The following is an 18780-nucleotide window of genomic DNA, read 5'->3' as shown; positions in this document are numbered from 1 at the left end:
CATCCATGTGAGAAAGACACATCCATCGATTGGTTGCTTCCCAGGGTTAGGGAATGAACCTGCAACCCAGGTACATGCCCTTGACTGGGAATCGAACCTAAATTCAGGCCTAAACTCTACCACTGAGCCACACCAGCCAGGGCTAGTAAATGTACTCGTAAATAAATTTGGCAATACTATGCCACTAATAAAAATTAAATATTTTTATATTTATTGATTGAGTGTAAGAAAGGGCACATCATAGTCTTGATAACAGGTTCAGAAAAGTTATCTGGCTGGAACAAAGTATTAACTAGCTTGCTATTAAAAAAGGGAGCCCTTTCTGTGAGTGCTTAGGGAAGCCAGCTGCTAGAGCATCAGCCTGCGGAGGGATGGGTCGGAGGTTTGATTCTGGTCAAGGGCACATACCTTGGTTGCAGGTCTTCCCCAACCTGGGCCCTGGTGGTACAACAGATCAGTGTTTCTCTCTGTCTTCCCCTCTCTCTTCCACTCTCCCTAAAAATCCATGGGAAATATCCTCAGGTGAGGATTAAAAGGAGAGAAAGGCTGGCTGGAAAGATGGGCGACCCCGAATGCCAGTCTGGGCAGTCCTTGCTGAATTCATCAGACAAATGACCAGGATGTTAACCAAACCATTTTCTTCACAGATCGACGGCACGTTTAAAATAGACATCCCCCCTGTCCTCCTGGGCTACAGCAAGGAGCGGAGCGTGCTGGCCGAGCGGGGCTTTGAGCCTGTGCGCAGCCTCAGTGAGGGCTCCTACATCACCCTGTTCGTCACCATTGAGCCTCAGCTGGTGCCTGGGGAGTCGGTGCGAGAAAAGGTAAGTCTGGCCACATGTAGGTCATGTCTGATGTGGGCAGCACAGGAGAGATGCTCGCTGGGCCATGCTGGGGTGAACTGGGACCTCGGGGCACAAGCAGAGGTTTCCCTTCTCCAGGTCCACTGTGTGGGTCTGCATTTCCACCCGGCCAGCAATTAGGTCCATCAACGATGGCAGCTTTTAGGCAGAGCAAGATGAATATAAACATGCTCCCCTCTCAGAATTTTCTCAGCGGGAGGGAGACGAAACAGGACTCTTCCTCTGGAAGTGTTTTGGCAAGCACGCCGACATGCATCTGCATGACCTCGCATGCATCCCTGGCTGTGCTGTGCACTGAGTTGATGCATACGATTCTAAGGCCAGGTGACCTCCAGGGCTGACCTCCATTCATTCCAGGGCCTCCGGAGAGAAATACAATAGATATGTGCACAGGCACTCTCATTTTGCACATCTCTAAAAAAAAAAAAGAGCTTCCAGAACTTGTATTTTTGTTAGCAGCTGTTTCCCACCCTTCCTAGTGGGGGGGATGGGGGTGGAGAAGAGGGGGAGCGGGTACTGTGTTCATGTAGCGGCCTTGAGGCGTGCCACCTTATTGGATTGGGGAGAAGATATTGACCGTGACCTCTTATCATTGTGAACGAACAGTAATAAGCACCACACAAGCAGGGCCTGCGTTCCTCCTCTGTCCAGAGCACTAAGTCAGGCATTTGACTTAGGCTTTCCCCTTTGATAGTCCCGCTGTCTTGTGAGGTGGGTCTCCAGTGGGAGGTGAGGCAGTAAAGCTCCTCTTATCCTGGTTCACCCAGGGAGTGAGGGCACAGCTGGCCACAAAACATCTGTCCAACTGGCAACCTGATCTCCTCTCCATTTGTAGAGAATCTTCTATGTAGCAGGTGCTTTCTGGGCACCAGGGATACAACCATCAGCCTGGAAAAGCAGATAAAAGCTCCTTGGCGCTTATCACTATGCCAACTCTGTACCCACTGTCATCAGACTCAGATGGAGGTTTTCCTCCGCGAGTATGTGTTCTCTCTCCTTTTCAGCACCACAATGTGGTTCACAGGGGAATGTACTCTTGTTACTCCCCATTTGTAAGGCATTTGCAGAAGACATATAGGATGATTGGGAAAACAAATCTACCGAAATTCAAATTCCTCTTATAGGCTGACCTGTATCACCAAAGTTGTAACAAGGATGCATGTGAGAATACACATGCATTTCAAGAGTTTAGAAAAGGAAGCATATTCAGAATGGGTCACCTACAGAGAATGCCAGAAGGCACGTTTACACCGCAGGATGCTCCCGGTCAGGATGGTTTCACAGTATCTGTGTATTCTAGCATCTGTGTATTCTATGAGGAGAGAACATAGGCAGCTAGTCTCCCCGCCCCTCCCTGTCCCCACCCCACTCTCCCACCCCACCCCGTAGGTGAGCTCCAAACCCTGTAACCGCTGTCCATCTGTGACTGTGGCTAGAAAAAAGACATCAGAGACCCCCCTGGCACGTGGCGCATTCAAAGGCACTGGCCTCCTATCAGAGAATGTTCCAGGCCTCCGGGGCTCTGAGACGGAGTTCCCACCTCCTGCAGCCTTCCTTCCTCCAAGCAGATAACCAGGCAGTCCTCCTGACTCTGGTAGCATTTCACTGCCCCTCTGTGGCCGCAGGCAGCATTTCTCTGAGAAGCCCCCGGGAGCTCAGGTGCCCTGATGCATCTGGAGAAGGAAGGTCCCTCGGCTGACAGCACCCTCGTGGTCCTAAAGGCACTGACAGCACCCTCGATGTCCCACAGGGCTGTCCTGTACTTTATTCAGGAAAGAGCAGCTCTCCCTGAAACACTAAGGACCCACACCTGGAATCTTTTCCCCACTGCCTGCCACTGCCAGGATTCGGGGATCAATCTCCCCTCCACCATCATTCCATTCCGAGCCATTCCATGGGATTTTTTTTAAAGTTATTTACTTAGGGAATTTTCTAAAAGATCAGTAGCAAATCCTGAAACTCTTATTCCAACATTGTCTTGGTAAAAACAGGTTTTTGAAAATAGATGGTTTCTGTTAATGAAGTCTTTCTCTTGTCTCTTTCCTTCTCTCTTTCTTGCCTCTGGGAGATGAGTGAGATGCTTAAAAAGGTACCACGTCTTTTGTGTTTACCCTTCATCCGTCAACAGTTCCTCTTTCGCTTCCATTCGCTGCTTTGGCCCCTGCCTACCTTATGGCGTTTACTGGGTCCTGACGTGTATGTGTGTGTGTGTGTGTGTGTGTGTGTGTGTGTGTGTGTGTCTGTGTGTGTGTCTTTAGCTGTGACCTTCAGATGCCTGCAGCTCCACGGTGAATGTCCAGCTTTGTCTTGTGGCCCGTTTCATGTTGTCAGGATTCTTATTTAGCTCTGAATCTAGGAAGTCATGGGTCTTAATGTCACCTGCTGCTGAGCGCTTCCTCCTTCCAGTGTTTCCATGGCTACAAAACCCCAGAGCTGCTTCTTACAGAGGCAGAGTGTCCGTGACAGCTATTTCTGAGCAGTGGAGCTGTCAAACTGTAGGTATTCAAAGGGGGGGAAAAGCCCCTTCAGCTTCCTGTAAATGTTTATATTAACCTCGAGGCTAAAGAATTGAGCCACTTCAGGATCTTCCAAGTTTCATGTTGAATCAAATGGTGAAGCTGGCAGCTCTACCTTAATTAGTTTCATGACAAATGACCCGAATTCTTCCAGCATGGAGCTTTGGCTGGGCACTTCTTAGATTACCAACATAGCATCCGGCTCACTCCTTAAATTACTGTTTCACGCCATGAAATGGCATCCCAGTGGCCTAAATAAGTATTAATGGCCATTGATACTTATTAAGTGTTTACCTTGCACATGCTTGATGCAGAAGCAAACAAAGAATGGCTTAAACATGGGCCCTACCGTCAGGAAGCACTCGTTACAGAACCAAAATAGAACACGGAACATCCAGGCAGAAAATATTTTTTCAACTTGGAAGCCCTTAGTCTTAATTTAAGATTGCTATTGTCCCTTCTGGGCAGTGCCTATGTCTTCTTCTTCAGTGCTCCCCAAGGGCATTATCCCCACGCAAGTGCTGCTCAAGTACCCTAAGTACCTGATTGCTCACCAGTGTTCTCCCCTGGACTAGAAGCTCCTTGAGGGGACGGTTTCAAACTCATTCACCCAGAGTGCTTGTAACCTCGCAGACTCTCAGCAACATGTTTCAAATAACCAGATGGATGAATGAATAAATGAATGAGTCGAAACGGATGGAATTTGACTAGGTGCTTTTTAAAAATTTGTTTTTAATTATTTCAGAGGGGAAGGAAGGGAGAGAAGCATCAATGATGAGAGAGAATCAGCAACTGGTTGCTTCCTGCATGCCCTCCACTGGGGATCAAACCCACAACCCGGGCATGTGCCCTGACCAGGAATCAAACTGCGACCTCCTGGTTCATAGGTTGATGCTCAACCATTGAGCAACACTGGCCAGGCAAACTGGGTGTTTTTATCCACACCACCCTTGTTTTATAATTCTCCATCTTTCTAAAATTGTAATTCTTTCTGGCCTGGCAGTTCTACCGTAGGAGCCCATGACACACCTATATCAAAGCCTTAGGAACTCACTTTTACCATTTATTTATGTATTCACCATAGCACCTATTAGATAGCCGCCATGCTTTGGCACTGTGCTGAGTTGTAGGTGGTGGTGATGATGATGATGATGATGATGTCAAGATTCCGATGGCCGGGGAATATCCTGTGGGAATATATAGGGGGCCTTTGGAGATTCCTCTGTCCTATGAACCCCCATAACCGCTACCCCAATTTCTCAGGGTACAGAGACCAAACTAGAATCAGAAGCCATGGCCTAGCTCCAATATACGAGAGTCAAGAATAATCAGAATACTCGATTCTAGTTTAAGTCATAAATAGTAATGTGGGAGTTTCCATTCACTCATTCATTCACTGAGTAATATTTGTTAAGCATTTACTATGTGCTGGGTAGCATTCAGTACCGGAGATAAAAACCAAGATCAAAACCAAATCCCTGACTTCAGAAAACTTACACTATAGAGGAGACAGAGTAAATAAGCTTCTCATGTAACAGTGATTTTAAATGCTAAAATATATATATATATATATATATATATATATATATATATTAATATATAAAGAGATGAGGGGGATAGCAGTGAATAAGAGGAAAAGGTAGATGCATTTTCATCCTCAAAAAAGAAAACCATAAAAACAAAATGAAAAGCTTCATGCACTGCCTAGAATCTAAATTGAACTTAAAAATTAATTTCCTTACTAAAACTATATTTGAGTTTGACTCAAAATTCTTTGAAGTGTAAGCAACAATGCATATATTTTTAGACTAAGCAATAATTTTTTGTATAAAAACATTTAAAAAGCTGCTTTTTGTGCTCTTTTTAGCAATGGCTTGAGGGGAAAAGGCAATTGAAATTTGTTCTGTTTCATCTGCTTTGAGTTATTGTCAGAAGTCTGGGAAATGGTAGCCATCTTGGATCAGAAAACCACTAAAATGACTACATGTGATGTTTCCAGTTCTGCTTTCTTTTCCTGAGGACATTACTATTATTATATTGGTTATGGATTTGAACTCTTTAGTACAGCCATACACTTCTGTAAATTTGTTGTCCATTTAATATAAGTTGCTTAAGCTTTGCATTTGATATTTCAGACTTGTGAACCTTTTTTGCCTCTAACACCGACATCAAAATACACATCAAATGCCAAAACCGGTTTGGCTCAGTGGATAGAGCGTCGGTCTGTGGACTGAAAGGTCCCAGATTCGATTCCAGTCAAGAGCATGTACATTGGTTGCGGGCACACTACCAGTAGTGGGTGAGCAGGAGGCAGCTGGAAGGGGGTGTGCAGGAGGCAGCTGGTCAATGTTTCTATCTCTCTATCCCTCTCCCTTCCTCTCTGTAAAAAAAAAATCAATAAAAAATATATTTAAAAATATTTTTTTTAAAATACACATCTAACTATTTCTTGATCTCATCAATCAGAATTAGTACCTCATCATTTACATTTTAGAGGTTGTTTTATTAATCCCATAGGGATGCTGGTTGGTGAACTACTTTCTTTCAACCCTGTTAAGTATATTTAAAGTATGTAATGAATCCATCTAATTTGAAGATTATGAAGCGTCAGGGAACCGGGGCATGGTGGTGTTGGAAGGGATCACTGAATCGTAATTCCTGGAGCTCACATTTAGTTTGGGCTGACTGCGAGATCTTAGCAAGTTCTACTAATCATATACAAACTCCATGGAGTCTTTCTCTTTGAAGTTTGATTCTCAGGAAGATGAGAAATTGCTCCAAGCAACAGAGAAGTTTCACGCTGAATGTGCCTTCAAGTTCCCAAACCGGCAGTGCCTTACCACAGTGATCGACATCAGTGGGAAGACGGTTTTTGTTACTCGTTATCTCAAGCCTTTAAACCCTCCTCAGGAGCTTCTCAATGCTTATCCCAACAACCCACAGGCCACCGCAGTAAGTATGTCATGACCAATCAAGCCTGGGGCTAAAAGTGTGCTGAAGTTTCAATATGTTATCATCTTGGCTATCATATTTCATAGCAATTAAGAAAGTAACCATAGCCCTGGCTGGCATGGCTCCTTAGTTGAGCATTGTCCTGTGCACCGAAAGGTCACAGGTTTGATTCCCAATTAGGGCACATGACCAGGTTGTGGGCGTGATCCCAGGACTGGGTATGTGTGGGAGGCAGCCCATCAATGCTTCTCTCTCCCATCGATGCTTCTCTCTCTCCCTCTCCTTTCCTCTCTCAAAAAACAATTTTTAAGAAAGTAACTAATTTCAGATCATTAGTGCTTAAATAGTGATTAAAACATTTTTAGGACCATGAGGCTTGTGTTCTTTAGAAAAGTTTGAAGGTTCCAGAGAGGATAATAACCCTTGACTCATTCTTTCAACATGTATTGAGTGTTTACTGGATCCCTGACAGGATACTGGTGCTGGGAAATGGATATTTGGGAGATGCTCTACACCAGTGGTTGGCAAACTCATTAGTCAACAGAGCCAAAGAGCAACAGTACAACAATTTAAATTTCTTTGGAGATCCAAATTTTTTAAACTTAAACTTCTTCTAATGCCACTTCTTCAAAATAGACACACCCAGGCCATGGTATTTTGCAGAAGAGCCACAATCAAAGGGCCAAAGAGCCACATGTGGCTCTCCAGCCGCAGTTTGCTGACCACGGCTCTACATTTTCAGTGTCTTTCATAAATGCCCTCATCATGTATTCTGGGTAGCTTCCTAGGCCCTGACTTCCAGGCCCTGACTTCAGAATCTGGCACTTCCCACTGTACCACGTCAGTGTTGTTATACCTAACGTGACAAGCATCCCTGAATTCCAATTAAGCAAAAATGCCTTCCAGTCTTTGAGTACATACAGCACGTGTGCCATCAACACCAAGCACGTCCACAGTGGCCCATTGAAAACACACACGCCTTCCTCGGCACACGGCTACTCAGCCTGGCTCCCAGGGACATAGCCCGTGAGGTCAGCAGGCTCTCCCCTGACTGTCTTTAGGGAGGGGGTGGTGTTGGGAATAATTTCTGCGAATAAGTTATTCATTAGTAATTTAGTAATATAGTCATTTAGGAACAGGATAATGAGATATCTATTTGAAGATATAAGTACATTAAAAAAAACAAAACACCTTGTATTCCACATTTCATTTACTTTTTTTATTAATCGGCTTTTATTGAAAACCATAAAGGGACTTCTATTGTCTCTGGCATAGTAGAGCAGGAAGAAAACTTCTCCCAGCACAGAACATTTAAGAGTGATGAATTACACATTGAAGACATTTTTTAAATCATAGCTGAAATTGGAAGAGACAGGAAACAGCAAGTGTGCAAGATTCCACAAGGGCGAGGGCTTGAAATAGTGTTTGCCCTGAAGGCATTGAATAATTCTCCATGCCTAGAGCTGGGTTTTCTTGGCCACAAGGCAGCTAGGGGAAGGGGGTGGGAGGGGGTGCTGAACAGGCCGAAGGCTGAAGGAGAGGCTCCACTACAATTAGAACTCTGATTGGTGACACCAGTGTGAACTAGGAGCTCCCCTGCCCTGCAGGAGAAAGCCTGCCTGACTCAGCCTTGACTCTGGACAGAAGAGAAAACAAGGAGCCTCTCAGACCCCTTAGGAATTCCTAATCACAAAGCTGTATTTATTCACATTCAGTGCTGGAATTTACACAACCAGTAAGACCCAGAAAAACTCCAACTGAAAATCTAATGAAGTACTCCTTGTTAGTGTAGATCTCTGTCAGAAGCAACACAAATCCTTCTAGAAAATCACCCTTTAAGCTCAGCCTAAATAAATTTCCACAGAAAAAGTTCCAAGCAACATAAACATATAAAAAAGAGCCTCAGTGGAGAAATAAGTCACCATGAAAAGGGAAGAGTTAACAGAAACAACAGACTGTAGAATTGGGTCACAAGCACTGAAGAGATTGTAATGATCAAATTCAGAATATGAAATGGGTATGTTTTATAAGTTTCAGAAGTCTAGGGAATTGAGTACATAACAAGAGAACAATAGACTATTGCCCTGGCAGGTGTGGCTCAATTTGTTGGCTGACATCCTGTGCATTGAAAGGTTGCCAGTTTGATTCTCAGTTGGGACACATGCCCCTGTTGTGGGCTTGATCCCCAGTAGGGGACATGAAGGAGGCGGCCAATCAATACTACATTCTCACATTGAGATTTCTTTTCTCTCTCTCTCTCTCCCCCTCTCTCTTTCTCTTTCTCTAAAAATCAATAAAAAATACTTTTGTAAAGAATAATAGACTATCAGAATTGTCAATCAGATGTTAAAAGTACACTTGTAGAAATAAAAGACTGTATAGTTAACATTAGAAATTAAACAGGTTAAACAAAACATTAAATGGAGTTAAATACAGAGTAAAGTAACATATAACTAAATACAGAGAGAATTGGTGAATTAGAATGCATATGCAGCCGGGACCGGTTTGGCTCAACGGCTAGAGCGTCGGCCTGCGGACTGAAAGGTCCCGGGTTCGATTCCGGTCAAGGGCATGTACCTTGGTTGCAGGCACATCCCCAGTGGGGGGTGTGCAAGAGGCAGCTGGTCGATGTTTCTCTCTCATCGACGTTTCTAACTCTCTGTCCCTCTCAATTCCTCTCTGTGTAAAATCAATAAATATATATATATATATATATATATATATATATATATATATATATATAAAAGAATACATATGCAAAGAAATTATAGAGTATATAGCACAGAGATATTTTTAAATGGAAAATCTAAAGGTTAGGAGACATAGATGGTGGAGGGAGCAGGACTAAATTATGTATAAAAGAACAAAAGCAATATTCAAAGAAAAAGAGCTGAAAATTGTCAAAATATGATGAAAGACAACCACCTAATTCAGGGAACCCAGTGAATCTTGAGTAAGATAAATAAAAAGAGATGAAAATCTGGTCATATCAGAGGGAACTACAAAGACAAGGAAGATCTTAAAAGCAGCTCAAGAGAAAACATAATCTACAAAAGTAAGTGGTTAGACCACTAGACTTCTGAGATGCACAAATATCTTCAAAAAACTGAAAAAATAGCCATCAAACTAATAATTTATAGCCAGTGAAACTATCTTTCACACATACATTGGGAGAATTTACATCCAAAAACTCTCACTTAGGGAATTCCTTAAAATATATACTTCAAAGAGAACAAAGGTTCTTAGAAATTCTAGATGAACCACATAATGCTAGATAAGAAAAAAGAAAGGAATTTTAAAAAACAACAACATTAAAAAAAAAACAACAAACATTGTTTTCATAGCAATCATAATAGCAATGTGGGTGAAAATCAGGATAGAACAAAAATCCTGAAAATAATGCATATATGTCAGGACAGGATTGGTAAAAATATTTTCTTCTTTCAATTTATCCCCCCTTCACCCTCATCTACCTCTCTTTCCTTCTAGCCATCACCTTACTGTTTGTTTTCTTAATGCTTATTTCTTAATGTCTATTGTTTGTTTTCTTAATGCTTCGAGCTTTTTCATGCAGCCCCCAACGTCCCTCCCCTCTGACAGCTGTCAGTCTGTTTCATGTATTCATGCTTCTGGTTCTATTTTGTTTGTCAGTGTATTTTGTTCATTAGATTCAACATATAAGTGGGATCATATGGTACTTGTCTTTCTCTGACTGGTTTATTTCACTTAGCACAATACTCTCCCAGACCATCCAAGCTGTCACAAAAGTAACACCCTTATATTTTCCAAGATGAGGACAAATGTATTTATTAATTTTTTAATTTAAGTGAAATTTTCATGTTGAAATTTCTATATTAAGCACTTAAAAGAATAAAGTGAATTCTATAACTTTCAAAATAGCAGTAGGAAAAAGAATAATGCAATAGCATGAGGAGAATGGGGAGAGAAAATATATAGAAAAACTATAAGAAATAAAAAGCACAGAATAAGGAAGTAAACATAGTCTAAATATTTACCAATAATCACAATCAAAGCTAAGAGATTAACCTTCCAGTTAAAAGACAAAGGCTGTTAAAATAGATTTCCAGTTTCTAATGGAACTTGGCCAGCTGATTCTATATTTCTATGGAGTACAAAGTGTCAAAATAGCCAAGACAACCCTACAGAGGAAGAACTCAGTGGGAAGATTTGCATCTTCATTTAAATGAATGTAATGACAAAAAAAAAACTTATGGTCTTAAGAGGAAAAAGATAAGAAAGATTTGTTATCTCGTACATCCAGACTGCTGATGAGACCAGAGTGACTAAGGGAAAATGGTATTGACATATTTAGAACAAAGAGAAAAATAAAAGAGAATAAAAACTTCAGACTAGATCCACTCAAATATGTCCCACTCACACCTGATATGTGATCAAACTGGCATTGGAGAGGAATAAAGAGAAAATGGACTGTTATATCAATGGTACCAAAATCACTGATTTCTCATATGAAAAAAATAGAAACAGATTCCTGCTTCACATCATTCAATTGCACATAGATTGAGGACTCAAATATGAGCAGAGGTAGAAAGTTTTCCTTCAACAAGACAGAAAAGTACAAACTATAAAAAGAATGATAAATTTGACCACATTAAAACTGAGAACCTGAGTTTATGAAAAGGTACCATAAAAAATTGAAAGGACAAGACACAAATCAGAAGGGGATATTTGCAACATGTTATAACAGACAAAGGAATAGTAGCTACAATGTGTTGAAAACAAACAAACATACAAATCAATTTAAAATATGCAGAAGTGGCCCTAGCTGGTTTGGCTCAGTGGATAGAGTGTCAGCCTGTGGATTGAAGGGTCCCGGGTTCGATTCCAGTCAAGGACACGTACCGGTTGCAGCTTGATCCCCAGCCCTGGGCAGGGTGCATGTGGGAGGCAACCAATTGATGTGTCTCTCTCACATCAATGTTTCTCTCTTTCTCTCTCCTTCCTCTAAAAATTAATGAACAAATATCCCGGGTGAGGATTAACAAAACAGCAACGGAAATATGTGGAAGTGAAAACATGAGCAGAAACCGGTTTGGTTTAGTGGATAGAGAGTCTGTCTGAGGACTGAAAGATCCCAGGTTTGATTCTGGTCAAGGGCATGTACCTTGGATGCGGGCACATTCCCGGTAGGGGGGTGTGAAGGAGGCAGCTAGTTGATGTTTCTCTCTCATTGATGTTTCTAGCTCTCTATTCCTCACTCTCCCTTCCCCTCTGTAAAAAATCAATAACATATATCTATTTTTTAAAAAGAAGTGAAAACATGAGAGACCATATGAAAAGATGCTCAAGCTTCTTAAAAATTACATAAATCTGAGTTATAACAAAGGTGCCCTGACCTTGGTTGCTAAATGCTACAAGATGATCCCAGAAAGTCTCTTTTTAGCAGAGAGTGAGGAAGTGGGGGTGGAAGAGGGAGGGGGGAGGGCGAGTGGGGGACGACAAAGACATTTCAGAGAGACAGAGGAGCCAGTTTCTTTTTCAGTAACACATGGATGATAGCAGCGACCTTCTTCGTGGGATGTTTGGAAAGGGGGAGCATGAGCATCCGTTGCATTTGGTGCACACGGACATTTGTGATGTATGGAACTTCCTTGCAGGCAGTGGGGCACAGGATCCAGCCTTCTGTTTGGTAGAAATGACTTTCTGAAAGCCAGCTTTGTTTGAACAGGAGCTGGTGGCCCGGTACGTGTCGCTGATTCCCTTCCTGCCGGACGCCGTGTCATTTGCGGGCGTGTGTGACCTGTGGAGCACGTCTGATGTAAGTGGTTCTCCTCGCCGCGTGACTGGCATGACGTCCAGTGGCAGCACTCATCAGTCACTATCCAAACCTCCTGTCAACTGTTTCCAGGATGGGCTGAATTCTGAAGCATTTTTTCTTTCTGGATTAATCTGCCCAAAGATCAAAAGTTTAATTTTTTTTTTTTATTTGCACAAAGAAATTAAAAAGACAAAAAACACTTCAGACGCCTTAACTCTGATGTATCCTCCGAGTATTGCCTTATCAACATCCCAGTTTTAGTCATTTTAAAAACAACGACTGCCCTAACCAGTTTGGCTCAGTGAATAGAGCATTGGCCTGTGGACTCGAGGGTGTCCCAGGTTCGATTCTGCTCAAGGGCATGTACCTTGGATTCGGGCATATACCCAGTAGGGGGTGTGCAGGAGGCAGCTGATAGATGTTTCTAACTCTCTATCCCTCTTCCTTTCTCTCTGTATAAAAATTAATAAAATAATTTTTTAAAAAAACAGCTACAGCCTCTGTTACAGATGGAATCGTATGTTCCTTCACCCGTGGGCTTCTGAAGGCATGCCATGTCATTATTCGTTCAGCTTGTATTTCCAGGCCACCTGCCAGGTGTCAGACACTGTAGTAGGCCCTGGCTACAAGCGAAAGAAGCATGGCCTCTGCTCTCCTGAGCTTACAGTCCGTGTGCCACTGACTTCCCACGGATCTGCTGTAGGGCAAACAAACATGTGCCGCTGGTATTCGTTCTATTTCTACATTCCGGGTTGTATTGTGTTTGCATAAAATTATATTATCGTATTTTCCGGCTTATAAGACGACCCCCTAATTTTACAGTTAAAACATAGGTTTAGGCCTATATTCGCTGTATAAGACTACCCCCCACTTCCAAGGCAACACCAGTTCTTTTTTTAATAGGCCACCTCCCTGACTCTGGCCAATCTGAGCAGGCTTTTTTTCATTTCAAAAGTCATCTTATACGCCGGAAAATACGGTATACAATGAATGCCCTTTGAAGGATAGCTCTAAGCCGAAGAAATGGAATTGCACTTAAAATGTTTTGTTCCCCACTGCATTTTGGCAACATAATGCTGACAACTTTGGAGAGAAAAACGTCCACAACCTGGAGACAAAGATAAGAAGATATGCAGAAACTTTGTCTGCCCCAGAGCCAGACTGCTTTCCCGCCTCCTAGGTCTTACCCCACCTCTCTCTGTCTCCACTTCCCCTCAGAGGCTTACTCTGGGATTAATGCCATCTGTTTAACACTCTGGGGGGCAGTGGGGAGACATGGATGAGTTAGTGGAGCACAGAGGATTTATAGGACAGCAAAAACACTCTGTGTGACATTATAATGCGGATGCATATCATCATGCATTTGTCCAAACCCACAGACCGTACAACACCAAGCGTGCATCCTAAAATAAACGACAGACTCTGGGTGACTACAGGTGTTGATGCAGGAGCATCTGTTGTAACAAATGTACCTCTCCGCTGGGGGCATGTTAATGGGGAGACTGTGTATGAGGGGGTCAGGGGTCATATGGGGAATCTCTATATCTTCCTTCCGACAATCTCTATATCTTCCTTCCGACTTCGCTGTGAAACTAAAACTGCTCTAAAAAACAGACTTTAAAAAAAAAAGTTTGGGCCTTAGCTGGTTTGGCTCAGTGGACAGAGCATCGGTCAAGGGGACTTGCCCGGATTACCGGCTCAATCCCCAGTGGGGGGCATGCAGGAGGCAGCCAATCAGTGATTCTCTCTCATCATTGATGTTTCTATCTCTCTCTCCCTTCCTTTCTGAAATCAATAAAAATATATTTTTTTAAAGTGTTTGGTACACATTGAGTTGTCACATATAAATTCAAAACAAAATGGGAAACATTGAGATCTGTCTCCTTTGCCCCATAGTGCTAATAGGTTCTAAAAATTCATGTCGTTAATGTCTTAAGAAAGCATCCTGTCCACGAAAAGTGCTTAAAAAAAAAAAAGAAGAAGAAGAAGAAGAATTAAAACATGACACCAAAATTTAAGAACAGATTTTTAAAAATAGGTCATATACTGCAGGACACTAATTTTAACAATAATGTTTTAAAACCCTGCATAGCCAATCCAGAATAAAGCAGTCAGTCAAGGCAATATAATTTCTTTTCTTTTTTTTTTTCTTTTTCCCAGCAATTCCTGGATCTCCTGGCAGGCGATGAAGAAGAACATGCAGTGTTACTCTGCAACTATTTTCTGTCCCTGGGGAAGAAGGCCTGGCTCGTGATGGGCAATGCCATTCCCGAGGTAAGACCGGGGGCTGGCTCTGACAGGTGCGGCGTGTCTAACAGTTGCTGTGTTCCAGATCAAAAGCAGGCTGATTCTCATAACTGTCCTTTGAGTTGTACGGAAAGTGGCCCAGAGATTCCCTAATCGGCAGAGAGAACCAGTGATAACACAAAATGGTTTGCAGCAGTGCCAACTACCAGGCCCTGCACAAGGCTTCAGGTTTTTTGGCAAATCTGCATCCGTTCCCACGCAAAGCCCCACCAAGCTCTGCCCTTTGAGTACGAGCCTCTCCTGCCCTTGTTACTGAGAATTCTGACTCCCTAGGCGGCCTGGTGTTATCCACACTGAGGAGGGAAGGGGCTCAGTGTGGCCAGGCTAGAGACCTCTCCTTCCACTCTTGCTGCTTCTACAGGCACCTGCTGCTAACCACAGGCAAACGGAGCAAGGCAGGGACCACAGGAGCAAAGAGCGTGAGCAGCTATATTTTGATATTCCTATTGTTTTTATTAGACTGGAGACTTAGGGATTGCAATTCGTTTCCCCAGCCCACTGCGAATATCCCTACACTCAGAGCACATTGAGGTCATTCTGGGTACGAGTTTAGACAATTCACAGAGACTGAAGCAGTTCGTCCAAAACATGTTTCAAAAAGAGGCTCTGAGGTCTTGGGAGTCCTCTCGGAATTGGACAGCACAGGTTGCTGCTGGGCAGGTAGCATCGTGTCTGAATCCTAATCATTCCCCATCAGTATCCTCCACATAAAATAGCCTGGTCCCCGGCTGGGAAGTCACAGGGCCTGGCTTCGAGGTTCTGCACTCCTGGCTGTGTGACTGTCAGCAAGTCACTTCACAACCCTGAGCTGTATAAGGAAACTGTGAGCATGAGCTAAAAATGAATAAGTGCTCATTGTAAAAAAATGAATTCAATAATATAGATGTATTCCAGGCTCCAACCCCCAATCCCACACCTTCCTCAGGTATAGTCACTGTTACTTTTCAAATTACCTTATTCTATTTATCTATACTAATAAAAGAATAATATGCTAATTAGACTAGGAGACCTTCCGGACAAAGTCATGGTGGTGTGGCTGAGGCAGAGGCAGTTAGGGGAGATCAGGCCGGCAGGGGAGGGCAGTTGGGGGCAATCAGGCTGGCGGGGGGGAGGGGGGGGCAGTTGGGGGCAATCAGGCTGGCAGGGGAGGGCAGTCAGGGGCAATCAGATCAGCAGGCAAAGGTGGTTAGGAGCAATCAGGCTGGCAGGCAGAGTAGTTAGGAGCGATCAGGCAGTCAGGAAGAACGTTTAGGGGTGATCAAGCAGGTAGGCAAGCAGTTAGGAGCCAGTGGTCCCAGACTGTGAGAGGGATGTCTGACTGCAGGATCGGGCCTACACCAGCAGTTGGACATCCCCCAAGGGGTCCTGGATTGGAAGAGAGTGCAGGCGGGGCTGAGTGACCACCACCCCACCCGCCTCACCGTGCACAAATTTCATACACCGGGCCTCTAGTATAATTATAAATGTGTATCTAATGTTACTTAATGTATGAGAAATAGAAGTAGTATTCAGAATGATCAGTCTTCTAAATACTTGACAGGCAATCTTATTGACTAAAAGGAAAATGCTGTGAGTGCTTATTTCCATTAATAACAGTTATTCAGCCAATCTGAAGCCATATTGGTTGAGCAACACAACTAATACTCTATTCACTAAATTACACTAGCTACAGATGTGAGAATTCTGGGGGGGGGAAAAATAGGCATTCATCTTATTTCTTAAATCCAATGAAACCTAGAACTTCAAAACTAATTTTTACCATTAGCCATGGATTTTAGATATAATAAGTTATTTGTAGGGAGTACTCTCGACCTTAATTGCATCATTAGTTGCACTTTTCTAATGGCTGTTTTCCTTCAGGGCCCAACTGCCTATGTGCTGACTCGGGAGCAAAGCCACTACTTAATCTGGAACCCCTGCAGCGGACACTTTTATGGGCAATTTGATACATTCTGTCCCCTAAAAAGTGTGGGCTGCTTAATAGGTCCTGATAATGTAAGTATTAACGTCTCTTCTTAAACACAGTTGGTTGACTGTTGCTTTATTTTTTTAACTGGCCTACTTACTTAAATAATTATGTATCCAAATGTATATACACATACACATATACCTTTATTTAAATCCTCATCTGAGGATATGTTTATTGATTTTAGAGAGAGAGGGTGGGAGAGAAAGAGAGAGAGAGGGAGAGAGACAGAGATAATGATCAGTTGCCTCCCATATTCACCCCAATAGGGGATTAAACCCATAACCTTTCAGTGTACAGGATATTGCTACAACTAGCTGAACCACCCAGCCAGGGCTATATATATACCATTTAAAGAAATGCCGAAACCGGTTTGGCTCAATGGATAGAGCGTCGGCTTGGGGACTGAAGGGTCCCGGGTTCGATTCCGGTCAAGGGCATGTACCTTGGTTGTGGGCATATCCCCAGTAGGGAGTGTGCAAGAGGCAGCTGATCGATGACTCTCTCTCATTGATGTTTCAACTCTCTATCTCTCTCCCTTCCTCTCTGTAAAAAATCAATAAAATATATATTAAAAAAAGAAAAAAAAAAGAAATGTAACATCAAGCACAGTTACAAAACTGTCTTTATTTTGGTTGAATTAGTCACCTGTCCTGCAAAGAAGCAGAATGCTAAAGAAATAATATAGGATTCTATTCAGAGGAGCCAAGTTCATATCCCCACTCTGTCCTGTTTATTCTTCCAAAACAGAGTTCACAACGCCTAACTCATAGTGCTTTGATTTATCATCTGAGAAAATTGAGTCTCTTTCTTTTTTTAAGAGGGATTTCTAGGAACTACCAGGTGTTTCTGGCTGTACACCATTTAAGTGAGGGCCATTTAATTTTGGAGGGTACTGTATAAAGCAGGTATCTGCCTCTCTGTACATACATGCACATTGTGTGTGTGTGTGTGTGTGTGTGTTAATGGTGATATTGTCTTTTTTAGATTTGGTTTAATATTCAACGATATGATTCCCCACTGAGGATAAATTTTGATGTCACCAAGCCCAAGCTATGGAAATCTTTCTTTTCCAGAAGCCTTCCATACCCTGGCCTTTCCAGTGTTCAGGTAAATTTTTTTAATAACAATTACATGTGGACCACGAAAGTGAAGAATTTGAAGTCATTGTACTGGGTAGCCAGATACTTTTTGACCCTTAATTCGACCCCTAGATATTTTTTTCTAAAATAATATTTGTTTTACAAACTTAGTTGAGCCCAACTCACAATAAGATATATATCATCATGTAATGAACCAGTATACACACATGTAAAAAAAAACATTGTGACGTAAGGAGTCCTGTGACATAAGGGAGTATCACAAAAGTTATTCTGTGTAATTTTTAATATTCTGGTGTCAATGCACTAAATTAATTTCATAGCATGATCCACTCATATAATTAATATAGACGGGTCCTAGTAATAGATTGCAAGTAGTAAGCATGAGAGTTGTTTACTACCACTTTGGTTTGATAGCTAGATATGTATGTGTATCCTGGGTGTAAAATATAAAATGTATTTTTAACTGTGATCAAACCTTAAAAAAAAAGACTTAATAAACCCTGCCCTAGAGAAATTCTCCCATGTGTACAAAGTGACATACACAAGACTTTTTATAGAAGCAATGTTTGCAATAGCCTAAGAATTGGAACAGCATAAGGATAAATTATGGTACACGGTGGAGTAGTGTATAGTTACACAAATGAATCAATATTAATTTCAGCAAGCATTCTAAAAATGTGTGTTTGCTATTATTTCTAAATATAATGTTAAGTGAGAAAAAGCAAGTTGCATACTCACAGTATAAAATGATCACTTAGTTTAGAAAACATGCAAAACAATACAATATATCATTTAGGGATCCGTATGTCTGTAGTAAAATCATGCACACATTTTATTAACTTGCCTATCTCTACTATAATGTAAATATCATGGGGGCAGAAATGTTTATTCACAGCTATATGCCCTTCACCTGCAAAAGTGCTTGACACACAGTAGGTACTTTAAGTATATGCAATGAAAGTGCTAGAAAACAAATTTCAGGTCATTGTTACTTCTGTGACGAGAGAGAAAGGAAACTGAGGACAAACTATCATTTATTGGTAATGCTTTACTTACGATGGGCCACGCGTACATTGGCATCAGTTATTCTCTGATTGATTGTCTAAGATTTCATATATTTTTTAAACAAAAAAGGAGTTAGAAAAGGATGGGGAGTATTCAAATTAGGTATACAAGATTTCTAGAATTTCTGAACTTCTTTTACAGCCAGAAGAGCTTGTGTACCAGCGCACAGACAAGGCGGCCGCAGCCGAGCTCCAGGACAGGTCACGTGGTA

At 42.2% G+C, this 18780-nt stretch overlaps 1 protein-coding gene across 5 annotated transcripts in view; it reads left to right on the top strand.

Annotated features, from left to right (window-relative positions):
- Positions 1 to 18780, top strand: part of CC2D2A (coiled-coil and C2 domain containing 2A) — an 81774-nt gene that overhangs the window by 58556 nt on the left and 4438 nt on the right. For 2 of the 5 annotated variants that reach the window (XM_084896765.1, XM_084896766.1), the window contains exons 29-36: positions 648 to 824; positions 2932 to 2952; positions 6128 to 6331; positions 12039 to 12128; positions 14289 to 14402; positions 16296 to 16430; positions 17389 to 17511; positions 18711 to 18769. In XM_084896765.1, the coding sequence (XP_084752891.1) occupies positions 648 to 824; positions 2932 to 2952; positions 6128 to 6331; positions 12039 to 12128; positions 14289 to 14402; positions 16296 to 16430; positions 17389 to 17511; positions 18711 to 18769 (923 nt within the window). Of the gene's footprint in view, positions 1 to 647; positions 825 to 2931; positions 2953 to 6127; positions 6332 to 12038; positions 12129 to 14288; positions 14403 to 14796; positions 14855 to 16295; positions 16431 to 17388; positions 17512 to 18710; positions 18770 to 18780 lie in introns of all 5 variants that reach the window. The other 3 variants (XM_084896768.1, XM_084896767.1, XR_014796122.1) reach the window with 2 other exon arrangements.

Source organism: Pipistrellus hanaki, assembly GCF_964339955.1.
Source record: "Pipistrellus hanaki genome assembly, chromosome: 1".
NCBI classification, from domain to species: Eukaryota; Metazoa; Chordata; class Mammalia; order Chiroptera; family Vespertilionidae; genus Pipistrellus; species Pipistrellus hanaki.
This window is presented reverse-complemented; position numbering and strand designations above follow the sequence as displayed.